This window comes from Emys orbicularis, chromosome 7, assembly GCF_028017835.1.
Source record: "Emys orbicularis isolate rEmyOrb1 chromosome 7, rEmyOrb1.hap1, whole genome shotgun sequence".
NCBI lineage: Eukaryota > Metazoa > Chordata > Testudines > Emydidae > Emys > Emys orbicularis.
Genome location: NC_088689.1, coordinates 25,378,636 through 25,391,833, shown reverse-complemented (window position 1 = coordinate 25,391,833; position 13,198 = coordinate 25,378,636). Strand labels below are relative to the sequence as shown.

At 38.0% G+C, this 13,198-nt stretch overlaps 1 protein-coding gene across 1 annotated transcript in view; it reads right to left on the bottom strand.

The window, feature by feature from the left end:
* Positions 1–13,198, bottom strand: part of MGMT (O-6-methylguanine-DNA methyltransferase) — a 302,784-nt gene that overhangs the window by 270,812 nt on the left and 18,774 nt on the right. The window contains exon 2 of the mRNA XM_065408056.1: positions 10,262–10,309. Within this exon, the coding sequence (XP_065264128.1) occupies positions 10,262–10,285 (24 nt within the window). The 5' untranslated portion in view covers positions 10,286–10,309. The remainder of the gene's footprint in view (positions 1–10,261; positions 10,310–13,198) is intronic.

Genomic DNA, 13,198 nt, shown 5'->3' with positions numbered 1-13,198 from the left:
TGAATGAAAGTTGCACAGGCAGCCTTAAACATGGCATTGTGAGTACTGAATTTTGTAATTTGGTCTACATTTAAAAGTTAGATCGACATTGCTATGTTGGTCAAGGGCACAATATATATATATATATCCCTTACCGACATAGTAATGCTAACCTAACCCTCAGTTAGACACAGTTTTGTGGATGAAAGAATGCTTTACTGGCGTAGCTACTTCATTTGGTTATCCCATACCAATGGAAAAACCCTTCTGTTGGTGTAGGCTGTGTCTATACTGCAGGGTTATGCCTCATAGCTATGCTGACACATCTCCATAGTATAGACATACCCTTAACATTCTTTTAATTTAGTTTATTTTATATTTAAAAAAACCTAAAGGTTTAATTCATTGGTGAGCACCTGAAATTCACAGATAATAAAGAGGATAGCTCAAGAATATGCACTATGAACGGCGTAACTCTGGTTGCGAGGATGTGAAGGTAGGTTCTTTCCCACAAGGCCACAGAGCCTCTGTAGCTATTGCTGCATTCCCCTCTGTGATTATTATGTCTCCTTATGCAGGACGGTCGAGCTGAAGAATGGGATGTCATGGATCTATCTTGTATCTCAGCTGGACCACTCTTCCCACAAGTGTCCGTCCATTAGGGCAGATGCAGGCCCCATAAAGCACAGCTGTTTGGGATTTGCAGCCTGCTTCCCCATCTCTGGCACAGCTGAACCATACCAATTCTATTTCATGCATTCAATACCTTCCAGAGTATTTGACCATTAATATGAGTTTTAGCTACATTAAAAAGTGTCATACTTTCTCCCTTTCTCTCAGTATCCTACCCCTGAATCAGAAATTCATGCAATCTCTCTTACTTGCCTTACATTTCAGGCACAGATATGGGTCTAGAAAGGACAACATTATCTTTACAATTGAAGTAGTGAAAAATATCTTTTCCTTCTACGGAAGCAAATACATGCATTCCAACAAAAAACACTATTGTTTCCTTTTTTGGCACTGAGATATTTTGCAATTTAACTGTTATTTTAGTCATTTAAAATTAAATCATGTTAATCACTGATCTAATAAGGCATTTTGAATGTGAATTCTCTAAAAAATACAAGATCCTTGACTATGAAATATATTTATTTCACAAAATCAGAATGAGAAACGAAGCAGAGACTTAAAACTGGACTCCTTCTTAGGCATAAGAGCAGGGGTATTACAAGATTTAGACTTGCTGCGTAACAATGAGAGCTTAACATTTCCAAAACAGAGTATGAGACTCATGAAGTAGAAAAATGGACAGATGCTGCTATCCCTGTTTTCATAGTCTAAGCATGAACCCAGGTCTGAATCACTATTTTCTCTCATTCGGATTAGCCTCTGCTCAGAAAGCCATTCTTTGATATTAACAGTCTTGCTAACTGTTAACCCAAATGCAATCTTTCTTAGGAAAGCTGGGTGAGACAGTTGTGGTGCCACTCTGGTGGGAATTAGAATCCTCAGATTTCTTTAACCCCTGCCAATCAGGTTTCAGACTTCAGCAGGAGATAGAAATTGCATACGTAGCACTGGATTATGACTTCCATCTCATGATGGAAAGGGAGGAAAGTGTCCATTGCTGATTCTTTGCTATATTAAGGCTTTTCATAATATACAGCAGGAGTCACACTTTTTCCAGTGCTAACCATATCTTAACAGTGTTTCATGAGTAAGGCCAGATTTTGGCACGGGTATGTTTATTAAACGTCATGGACAGGTCGCAGGCAACAAACAATAAATCATGGAGTTATTGAAGCCTGAGCCCCGCCGCCACAGAGCTGAATTATTGGAAATTTCAGGAAGTCATGGAAGTCTCATAAAATCACGGAATACGTGACCTTCATTACTGACTCGTAGCCTTATTCATGAACCACTTCATCCCACATTCACCACGCTTTAGCATCCCTGTGGCAACTCAAGCAACTGCAAACATGGAAAAGTAATACTAAAAGTATGTATTTTTAATTCTGAAATGCAAATTAGTAAATGGAAACAAGGAGAGACAGCACCATGTGACCAGCCATTTCTCCGAGAGACAAAATGGTTGACAAAGCACAGTTTATGAACTTATGCCATAGACCATGGAAGTGTTGCTGACACATCTGCAGTCCCTATCATCGGTTCAATGGACATAAGTGAGTGGTTCTGCTACTTTAAGAGAGATCCCAAGTGGTAGAGATCTTGAAAGGTAGTTTAGCAAAACTGCTCGTCTGCCCCTCAGGGCTCTCATGAGTATACCACAGGTTTCTATTTTTTTACCCCTCCTATTCAACATGTGCTTGACATCACCAAATGGGTTAGTAGGGAAATATCAGCATGCTAAAGAAACCATAGCCATTGAACAACCAACCCTATGTCCCTATCTCACGTGAAATGATGAAGCTGGCTGACCCAGTGTTGAAGAGAGTGGAGCTCAAACAAGACCTAGCACGCTGAGGTTCAACCTAGACTACACGGTAGTGTGTTGGTAGAACTCAACTGGAAGGACTGCCTCAGGGAGTGCGCCCACCATTATAGTAGTTCCACAATCTGGATGTGCTGTAGATATTTTGTGGCTGACGTAGTTGCGTAGCTGAGAGAGAAGATGGTTTTTAGATCCATCTGCATGCGTAAGAGAAGCGTATCCTATTCTTTCAGATGAAGACCCTTTTATTCCTGTCCTTGAAACTAGACTACCATAAAGCCCTTTACACCTTGAGACCATCCAGAAACGGAAACTAATAATAAGCATTGCATAGCAAAACCAGAAAATTACACTTGTGCTCTAATCAGCTATGGTCATTTGTTACTGTACCTTAAACATCTAATGGAAAGTATTTGTTTTAATTTATACCAACCTGCCTACACTTCTCTCAATTCATTGCCACAACAGATTCAATCAGCAACTCAGCAGAGGCCCTCAAGCTGGCAAACTCCTAGCCAAGTGTGTTTGATATACACACTCAATAGAAGTCAAAATAAAATAAACCAGTACACTGAGCTGCTGTTTTGTCTTGGGGGGGGGGAGGGGGGAGACGGGACGTAAAGAGTGCAGGACAGGAAGGAAAGGGCTGGTTGGAAGATTCCAGTTCCATGGTTTGGTGCTCATAGTAGTCACATCACATTAGGGCTTAAATGTGCCATTATATGGAATAAAAAATGGAATTTTACTGCCAGGTAATGAAAAGCAAAACACCAAGTGTCAGTGCAGTAGTATATAACAATCAGGGGGAAGTATTTTATCAATTAAAATGCCATGACAATATCCTTTTACCTATTTAACAAATAATTTTTATAAGTAAAATATCTGTATCTAGATACAGTATCTAGGAAAACATTACACAGAAGGAAGCAAAGAATCTCTGTTTTTTTGTTTTGTTTTCTAGACAAATATATAATACAATGAAAAATCTGAAGTACTATAGGCAATGAACATTAAGCTTTCCATACGATGCCATCAAGAGTTACTGTAAAAGTGGTATAAATATTACATTTAAGAACTGGTTATATTTTGAAACTAAGCAAATACAAAATTTAACTATCATAACGATTCTGTATGGGTATACATATGCATACCCATTTACAAAAAGCGTAAGCATATATTTAAGTACACCCTCTGTTACACAGTTACGCTATGCACATAGACATACATATGAACTTATTGTATCTGCAACGAGAAGAAGAGATAAGAATTTTACCAGGTATTGGTACACCAGACAAAATGTACTGCTTCTTAGATTTATTTTCATTTTTGTTCTCTAATCCAAGAGGTAAAGAGTGAATTCAATATCAGGTAACATTTCATAATTTTTATTATCATAATCCACAAAATTCCAAATCTGCTGTTTCTTGCATTCTCTGAAAAGCCAAAGTCAGCTAAATAAGAGATAATGTAACTAGGCATAACACAATAAAAGATATTACCTTCACAATGCATTATTGCTGCCAATTATAAGAATCACTTCAACTTAATTTCAAAAGCACAATCACCCTCAACTGTAACAGTCTCTTTTTTTAAATTTCAAACAGTATTACATTAAGGCAATAACTCACCTTCCAGCTATAATATCAGTCTCCCTTATTGCAAAAATACATTTCATAAATACTTCTCATCGACGAGTCAAGCTAATTCAGGTTAATTTTATTGTATTTTGGTGCTATCTCACATTTGTGTGCAATTACCTTTATCATTTTATTGCCATGCCAGAAAGTAATCAGAGCAATTATTTGAAAGAGGTGGTGTATAAACTCTAAATCACACTTGCTGGCATTTTTGATAAAACAGCAGCTTTATCTCAGAAAGTGGCAGGGACATCGGATAAATCATGCATCAGTCAAGTGTAGCTGACCCCCAAGTGCATTGCACAATATCAGAAGTGCTTCAAAAGAAACTTTCCTACATCATCCATCATTCTTCATAATACTAAAATAGCTACACCTGAAGAGTAGGAGCTGGAAAATAATAATAAAAAAACAAATCCAAGGAATAGGGTTCAAAGCCATTAACTGTGTTCCTTTTTAAACTAAAAAGATAGTGGGGAACCTGGACTTTGCTCATAAACAAATATGACTTCATTGCAATAATCAGCTGTAAAGTGAGTAATATGAACAGTTTTAAATATAAATGAAACACCTAATGTAACTGTGTGCAAAAACCAACGAAAGATTACCAACACACACAAAGATACAGACAGACTCAAAATATATATGAGACAGAGCTATATGTAACAAAATGGCAGATAAATTATCTGTTATGGGAACACATTATATTCCTGCCCTAACAAGAGGCGATACAGGAAGATTCACATTAATATTGTGGTTTTGATTCTGCATTACAGGGGTATGAGTACTATGTGTATAAATATAGAATAACTCATCATAAGTAGGACACGGAGCCCAAAAGAATCCAGTTAATGTTATGATTAAAACAAGAATGTCTGCATGGTTAGTGGCTACTAAGTTTCTGAATCCTAGCAGCCAGACTATGGCCACACAGGGGGGAAAATACCACCGTATTTGCATACTGATGCAGTATGCAAGTTTCTTCAGAAAAACTCATTCTCGGACAACATATTTTTTAACCATACTCTCAAGCATAAAGGAGCAGGCACTCCACCTTCCTGAGAATAACCTCCTCTCAGTTCATAGGCTCATGCCAGGGGCTCCACCTCATTTACACTTATACACATCCTGAGTGCACACTTGCATTAGACGCCAGCAGCCTTGTACTCCCATGATGGACACTGCACAAGGCCTTGCAGGATCAAGGCTTACATGTTAAGTTGTGGTGCAAATACAATGATTTTGGAAAACACTCATCTCTATATCTGGCTTTTTTCAGAAACCATTTTCTCAGTTTCAGCAAACTAAATGCTCCTGTAAAACTGTTCAGTGAATCATGCAGTCTTTTTTTTTTTTTTTTTAAAGGGTCAATTATCATCTATTTCAGATTCATGTCTTCTGTCACTCTCACGTGGTTTAACTTGTCAGAATAATATGTTAAACCAATTATACATTATAAATAGGCTTTGCAGAATTCAATTTTTGTTTTTTCATAATTTTGACTGGTATCGATATTTATTTTTAAGTATTGTTTTATTTTTATCAGTTTAAATTTTCCATACTTGCAGGAAATTAGGGGGGGAGGTCAGACAATTATTTAAGGACAGCAGATGTTCAGATTCAGAAAGTTAAAGCTTTACACCCATTAAAACACAAATTGTCAACATCACATCAAAATATACAAATAAAATATCCTTAAATCAAACTCTAACAACTTTCCAAGCAGTATTTTTCTTACCTTGCCTGTCTGTAAATTTCTATCATCATCTATGGAAATACTTTTTTGTCAATGTGTGAATGGTGAAATCAATGTTTGCTGACATTTAACCAGTAAAAATCTAATCCTTTCAAGCCTAATAATAAATATCTCTAATTCTAACTAATGAAACAGAATGTGTTACAATGTACAATTTTATTGTATGCAGAACAAAAGAAAGGAGTCAATATTATACTAAAAAGCAACAGAGAGTCCTGTGGCACCTTTAAGACTAACAGATGTATTGGAGCATAAGCTTTCGTGGGTGAATGCCCACTTCGTCGGATGCATGACGATATACTACTATCTGCTATTACACTGGTCTACAATTTTTGAGAAGTCGTCTGCTTCAGAGATAAAATGTGCTATTTATTATGTATTTTGATGTGCTGAATTCAAATATGACAATTAAAACAACTGATTGGCTACTGTTTCTAAGATATTTAAGTTTTTACATTTTATGTCTATGTATATTGTGTAGATAGTAGAGTTTTAATCATAAATTGTATACCTAGGTCTTTTCATGTGTTTATGGTTGCTTTACATGATAACATTTCACCTGTCCTGTTTATGTAACACTTTAAAAATCAGCAAAAGGGTTATATAAATAAAATTTATTATGAAACAAAAGGCAAAAAACTATTATGTACATAGTTTAGTCCTATTCAGTGTCTACTCGGCGCTTCTTGGCTTGTCTCTTGTATTCATTAAATGGAGCATCTCTTGTCACTGTCCAGCAAATAGTCTGCAAGCATTGATGGGCTCCATTTGCCCTGATAGCATTTCTCCATTGTTGCAATGTCCTGGTGAAATTGCTCGCCATGCTCGTCGCTCACTGCTCCGCAGTTCGGTGGAAAAAAATCTAGATGAGAGTGCAAAAAATGTATCTTTAGTGACATGTTGCAACCAAGGTTTTTGTATGCCTTGAGGAGGTTTTCCACCAACAACCTGTAGTTGTCTGCCTTGTTGTTTCCGAGAAAATTTATTGCCACTAACTGGAAGGCTTTCCATGCCGTCTTTTCCTTGCCACGCAGTGCATGGTCAAATGCATCATCTGGAAGAAGTTCACGAATCTGAGGACCAACAAAGACACCTTCCTTTAGCTTAGCTTCACTTAACCTTGGAAATTTTCCACGGAGGTACTTGAAAGCTGCTTGTGTTTTGTCAATGGCCTTGACAAAGTTCTTCATCAGACCCAGCTTGATGTGTAAGGGTGGTAACAAAATCTTCCTTGATTCAACAAGTGGTGGATGCTGAACACTTTTCCTCCCAGGCTCCAATGACTGTCGGAGTGGCCAATCTTTCTTGATGTAGTGGGAATCTCTTGCACGACTATCCCATTCGCAGAGAAAACAGCGGTACTTTGTGTATCCAGTCTGCAGACAAAGCAAGAGAACAACAACCTTCAAATCGCCACAAAGCTGATGTTGGTCATAGTTTATGCACCTCAAAAGTTGTTTCATGTTGTCATAGGTTTCCTTCATATGGACTGCATGACCAACTGGAATTGATGGCAAAACATTGCCATTATGCAGTAAAACAGCTTTAAGACTCGTCTTCGATGAATCAATGAACAGTCTCCACTCATCTGGATCGTGAACGATGTTGAGGGCTGCCATCACACCATCGATGTTGTTGCAGGCTACAAGATCACCTTCCATGAAGAAGAATGGGACAAGATCCTTTTGAGGGTCACGGAACATGGAAACCTAACATCACCTGCCAGGAGATTCCACTGCTGTAGTTTGGAACCCAACAGCACTGCCTTACTCTGGGGTAGTTCCAAATCCCTGACAAGGTCATTCAGTTCACCTTGTGTTATGAGGTGTGGTTCAGAGGAGGAGGATGGGAGAAAATGTGGGTCCTGTGACATTGATGGTTCAGGACCAGAAGTTTCATCCTCTTCCTCGTCTGACTCAAGTGAGAATGATTCTGGGGTGCATCAGGAACCGGCAGTCCTTCTCCGTGGGGTACTGGGCGTATAGCTGATGGAATGTTTGGATAATGCACAGTCCACTTTTTCTTCTTTGACACACCTTTCCCAACTGGAGGCACCATGCAGAAGTAACAATTGCTGGTATGATCTGTTGGCTCTCTCCAAATCATTGGCACTGCAAAAGGCATAGATTTCCTTTTTCTGTTCAACCACTGGGGAAGATTTGTTGCACAAGTGTTGCAGCATATGTGTGGGGCCCACCTCTTGTCCTGATCTCCAATTTTGCAGCCAAAAGAAAGGTGATAGGCTTTCTTAACCATAGTGGTTATACTGCGCTTTTGTGATGCAAAAGTCACTTCACCACAAACATAGCAGAAGTTATCTGCACTGTTCACACAAGTACGAGGCATCTCTGCTCACTTTGGCTAAACAGAAATGTGTCCCTTTGCAAAATCAAACACTGACAAATAAGAGAGCACGACACTGTATGATTTCTAGAGCTGATATAGGGCAATTTGTTCAGCAGAGTGATGTAAGCTTCGTTATGATTGCATCATCCATGACTTCTAGGAATAACATGATGCAATTCATATCATGTATGACGCAATACCAGTTTCAGATTGCATCATTCATTGTTTTGCCTAAAAAGCAAGTACTGTCCAAACCCAGTCATAGATTTATTCATAGATCCAGTCAAAGATGTATTTTAGTCATTTCTGGTTTAAACTGAGATCCCTTCCCTTTATAACTCACTTATCCTCCGCCATTCCCAAGTCAAGGGTCGTATATACTGACCCAATAGCATATCTTGAAAACTAGAGCCAATCAACAATTTTAAGCATCATTTTCGTTCTCAGTGACCCAGAATTAGTAAAGTTTGACTACATTTATTTCAGAAGCATTTTGGCTGTAGAGCAGTGTTATGTCTTCACACAGTACTAGTCAAAATCCTTCTCCCTACATTATACCAAATCAGGAGAGTTTGAATTTATTTTAGTTTTAGCATTCTGCCTCCTCAGATATCAAGAGAAACCCCATCCAACAACTAATGAAAGTAAGTGGGGAAATGAAAAGGTTAAATAGACCATAAATTATTATTAGTTTCATTTAGTTTGCCAGCTATATCATGTCTAGCTGTGAATGAGATTGAACTACTGATTCCTTTAAAAAGTCCCCCGGTTGTTTGAAAATGAATAATATTTCTCTGCGATTAACCCCAAAATACCTGCTACAGGATATGCTTTCAGGAAGCAAGTGTAAGTGTACACACAAATATACTGCAGGAATACATTAAAAACACAAAGATGGTTTAGAAAGAAAAATCAAACACAAAACCCAACAAATCATGTTTCTTGATTTTTTCCATGTATCAAACTATTCCACTTTTTAAAAATTAAAAATACACCTCTACCCCGATATAACGCGACCCAATATAACACGAATTCACATATAACGCGGTAAAGCAGCGCTCCGGGCGGCTGGGGCTGCACACTCCAGCAGATCAAAGCATGTTCGATATAACGCAGTTTCACCTATAATGCGGTAAGATTTTTTGGCTCCCGAAGACAGCGTTATATCGCGGTAGAGGTGTAATAAGTCATTGAAAAGGGTCTAGAAAGATTGACACTGATTTTACACTAACAAAAAAAGGTATTTCCACTACAGGGTACACAAGATACTATTCCAAATACATTACATTACACCACGTAAACCAGACTGAAGCTATGGGATATCTGCCACTATTTTATTTAGACATTTTTATAGCAGTACCAGGATTACCTATACAAGTTTGATTTTACTAAATGTTACATCCCATGAGGCCTGATATTAATCCTGCCACAAATGTAATGAGTACAGTGCAAAAATAGTATTTATTACTTGTGGTCATTCATTACTGATAGTCTTCTTGATGATTTGAAGAACAAAGTCATTAGCAACATTAGCACTGGCTACAAAGGGAAAGACTTTCCATGAATTAAATAGATGTTCATTAACTAATCTTTAGGAGATAAAATTTTCACATAAAAAGGTTTTCTGCTTTTTTCTGAGTTTTCTGCTATATTATGACGTTTTCTTACTTTTCCCCATAAACACAATCATCTTCCTAAACATCTGAGCCTATCTCAACTCATAAGCACAAAACATCCAAAAAGTCACAAAATGATTCTGTAATAAAAAGATATTCATTCTGTAATAAAGGCTATACTAATTATGAAGGGGCAGAAAACAGAAAACTTTACACTAAAAATACAGCACTGTCCTATTAGTTTATGCTCTGTGGAAGATAGATATGTGATGGGGAAAGGTCCACTGATGCCTGTTACCAACCATGACAGAGCTACAGAGATTTACAATGCAGCATCAATCTTGTCAACTGAATTCTTAACACTGACTGCTGGACACTAGGGAAAAACACAAACTATGTTATGTGAACTCTTTTGTAATGCTGTTACTTTTTATGTGTACCTAAATGCAAGGATATTTTCACAGGAACTTACTTTTTGATGAAGTCTTGATGCCATGTTAAGTACACGAAGGAGTTTTGCCTATAAGAAAGGAAAAGGAAATCCTGTTAGAAAAAGATAAGGCTACGACAACTCAAATTTCATAAACCGTTGACAAGAAAAGCACGTCAACGTTATCATTTCACCTCTTATTACACGATATACTGTTAGGATTATGATTACAAAAGTGGGCTCTGAATTTCAGGGCTTGCAGTATCAAAAGGGGGATGGACTGCTTTTTTGCAAGCAAACAGGAATTTTAAAGTTCACTAGGTCATCTATCATCTGTAATGAGCCATAATCAACAGATGAAATGTGGAGGACTTCTCTCATCACAAGCCCTGTAAAACTTTGATCCACAGGATAAGAATGCACTTTAAGAAGTGCCCCATTCCTGTAAAAATATTACTTAAAATAATAGACTGTGCTTCTGAGTTATTAAATACTAAGTACCTTTTTTGTTTTAGGAAATACATACGTATATTTTAAGGAAGGAAAATAAGGGAGCTATGTGAAGGGTAGTCTGGATCTAAGAGCAAAAGGAAGGCAGATTCCAAAATAAAGTACGTATTTTACATAGTACTTAAGCAAAGCAGTTTCATCGTAACTGCTGTCATCCTATATCAGCTGATCTCAACATCTGAATTTAAATGTAACCTGCAAGGAAGGGGGGAAATGGGTGGTTTTCAGATACAAAAAAGGCCTCAAAGTTCTTTCACACATTTTTGTTTTGTACTTTAAACCTTAGCTATGATGTGTAGTTACACAGATGTCACTGCACATGTGCAAGCCCCTAGTGTAGCCATGCTGCACTGCTGCAGTAAGTCTACACCAGAGACTCAGAATGCACCGAGGACCTGCACTGATGTAATAAGTCTACACCAGAAGCCTGATCCAAAGTCTACAGACATCAGTTGAAAGTCTCCATAGTGACTTCAATGGGCTTTGTACCAGGGTCTAAGGCAGGGATAGGCAACCTATGGCACACGTGCCGAAGGCGGCATGTGAGCTGATTTTCAGTGGCACTCACACTGCCCGGGTCCTGGCCACCGGTCCAGGGGGCTCTGCATTTTAATTTAACTTTAAATGAAGCTTCTTAAACATTTTAAAAACCTTATTTACTTTACATACAACAACAGGTTAGTTATATACTATAGACTTATAGAAAGAGACCTTCTAAAAATGTTAAAATGTATTACTGGCACGCGAAACCTTAAATTAGAGTGAATAAATGAAGACTCGACACACCACTTCTGAAAGGTTGCCGACCCCTGGTCTAAGGGTATCACAAGTATAGTTTTGTCTGTGTTTCTACACCTGTGCAAAAAAGCCCAAAACAAAACAAAATCAATTTAGACAAGACCTTGGAAGTATTAGAAATGTTAAGTCTTATTTTTTCTTCGTTTGCTGGAGGTCTTTCTTATAAACTCGTGTGTGCATCAGGAGCGTTCTGGGCCCTTAATTAGAGGGGTGGAGGTGTTGAATCCTTAACAAGGAGATCACTTCTCCCAAGTGTTTCAGTTAAATGTGTATTAAAATAAAGAGCTTTATATAGCCTGAATAAAAATCACATCCTCTCTTAATCAGGCTAATCTTACATGTGACACCACAGCTACCACAGTTGTCCATAGAGTTTCAGACCTAAATTTCTAAGTTTAAAAAATAAAAAGAGAGAGAGAGAGAGAGAGACACACAAATATTTTAAATAGTGACTAATGATTTTGGATGCCTTAATTTTTGATTGCTCAGCTTGAGACACTTCATTTGGCGCTAATTTTATAAGTACTTTCTGAAAATCAGGTCCCTTAAAAGTTATTTTGAACTTGCATACCCCAAAATGTAGACACCTGAACTCACTTGGCACTTTTGAAAATCTTGGCCTTAAGTCTTAAAACCCCCCATACTTTTGACAGGTCATCTTAATATAGCATAAAAGGAGAAAAAAAAATGGAAGCAAATGAAGTTTTTTCTTTAGCAGATAACCTTCAAAAACTATCAACTTTCACCTTCAGTAAATATGTAAATTTGTACTGTTGATCTCAATCCAGGCACTCAAGTCAAATAGAAGAAACATGAATTTGTGTAGGTTTTTTTATTATTATTATTTAGAAGCTTTGCTATGGCACTGATCTAAATATAATTTTAAACAAATAAATTTAGCCATGTCTGTACTGCTGTAGTCGGTTCTGATATTAACTGGGGTATGAATGCTTGGAATGACTAGACCCTGTCCTCTGGGAAGAATGTTTTTTTCTGATCTGGAATGATCAGAGTTCCTATGAACTCTGTTGTCCGCAATGGGTGAAAAATGTTCACAGTTCACTAGGAGGCCTCGCCAGGTGAAGAGAAGCAGAGCATATTCCAAGCTCACTGCTGTCCTCCACTGCAATCTGCCTCTGATCAACCAGTCATCCAAGTAAGGGTAGATGTGAACGTCTTGTAGTCTCAAAAAGCAGCAAAGACTCCTGTGGCACCTTATAGACTAACAGACATATTGGAGCATGAGCTTTCGTGGGTGAATACCCACTTCGTCAGATGCATGTAGTGGAAATTTCCAGAGGCAGGTAGGCATTGTCTATACCAACTAAGGAAGCGAGTCCATTGCATTTCAGACAGCTTTTAAATCCTGAAGGTTTAGAGTCTGCCATGGCAGTTGGCTTGAGGTGCCTCACCATACTGTAGAGGAGAGTGTATTGGAGTCTCATTCCCCCCTCCCCTGGAACATACAAAATAAAGGAGGATGAAGGGTTTTCCTTCATGAAAATACTCTAGAAGATGAGTTTGAAGCTTGGAGAACAAATAGTGGGATGGACACTCATCAGGTTCCATCTGATTGCCACGGGTGGTAAGACAGAACCTGAGGGAGAGTGACAGCCTAATATGGGCCCCAAATGACACCGCTACTCAAATTAAATCGAATGTCAGGCACAT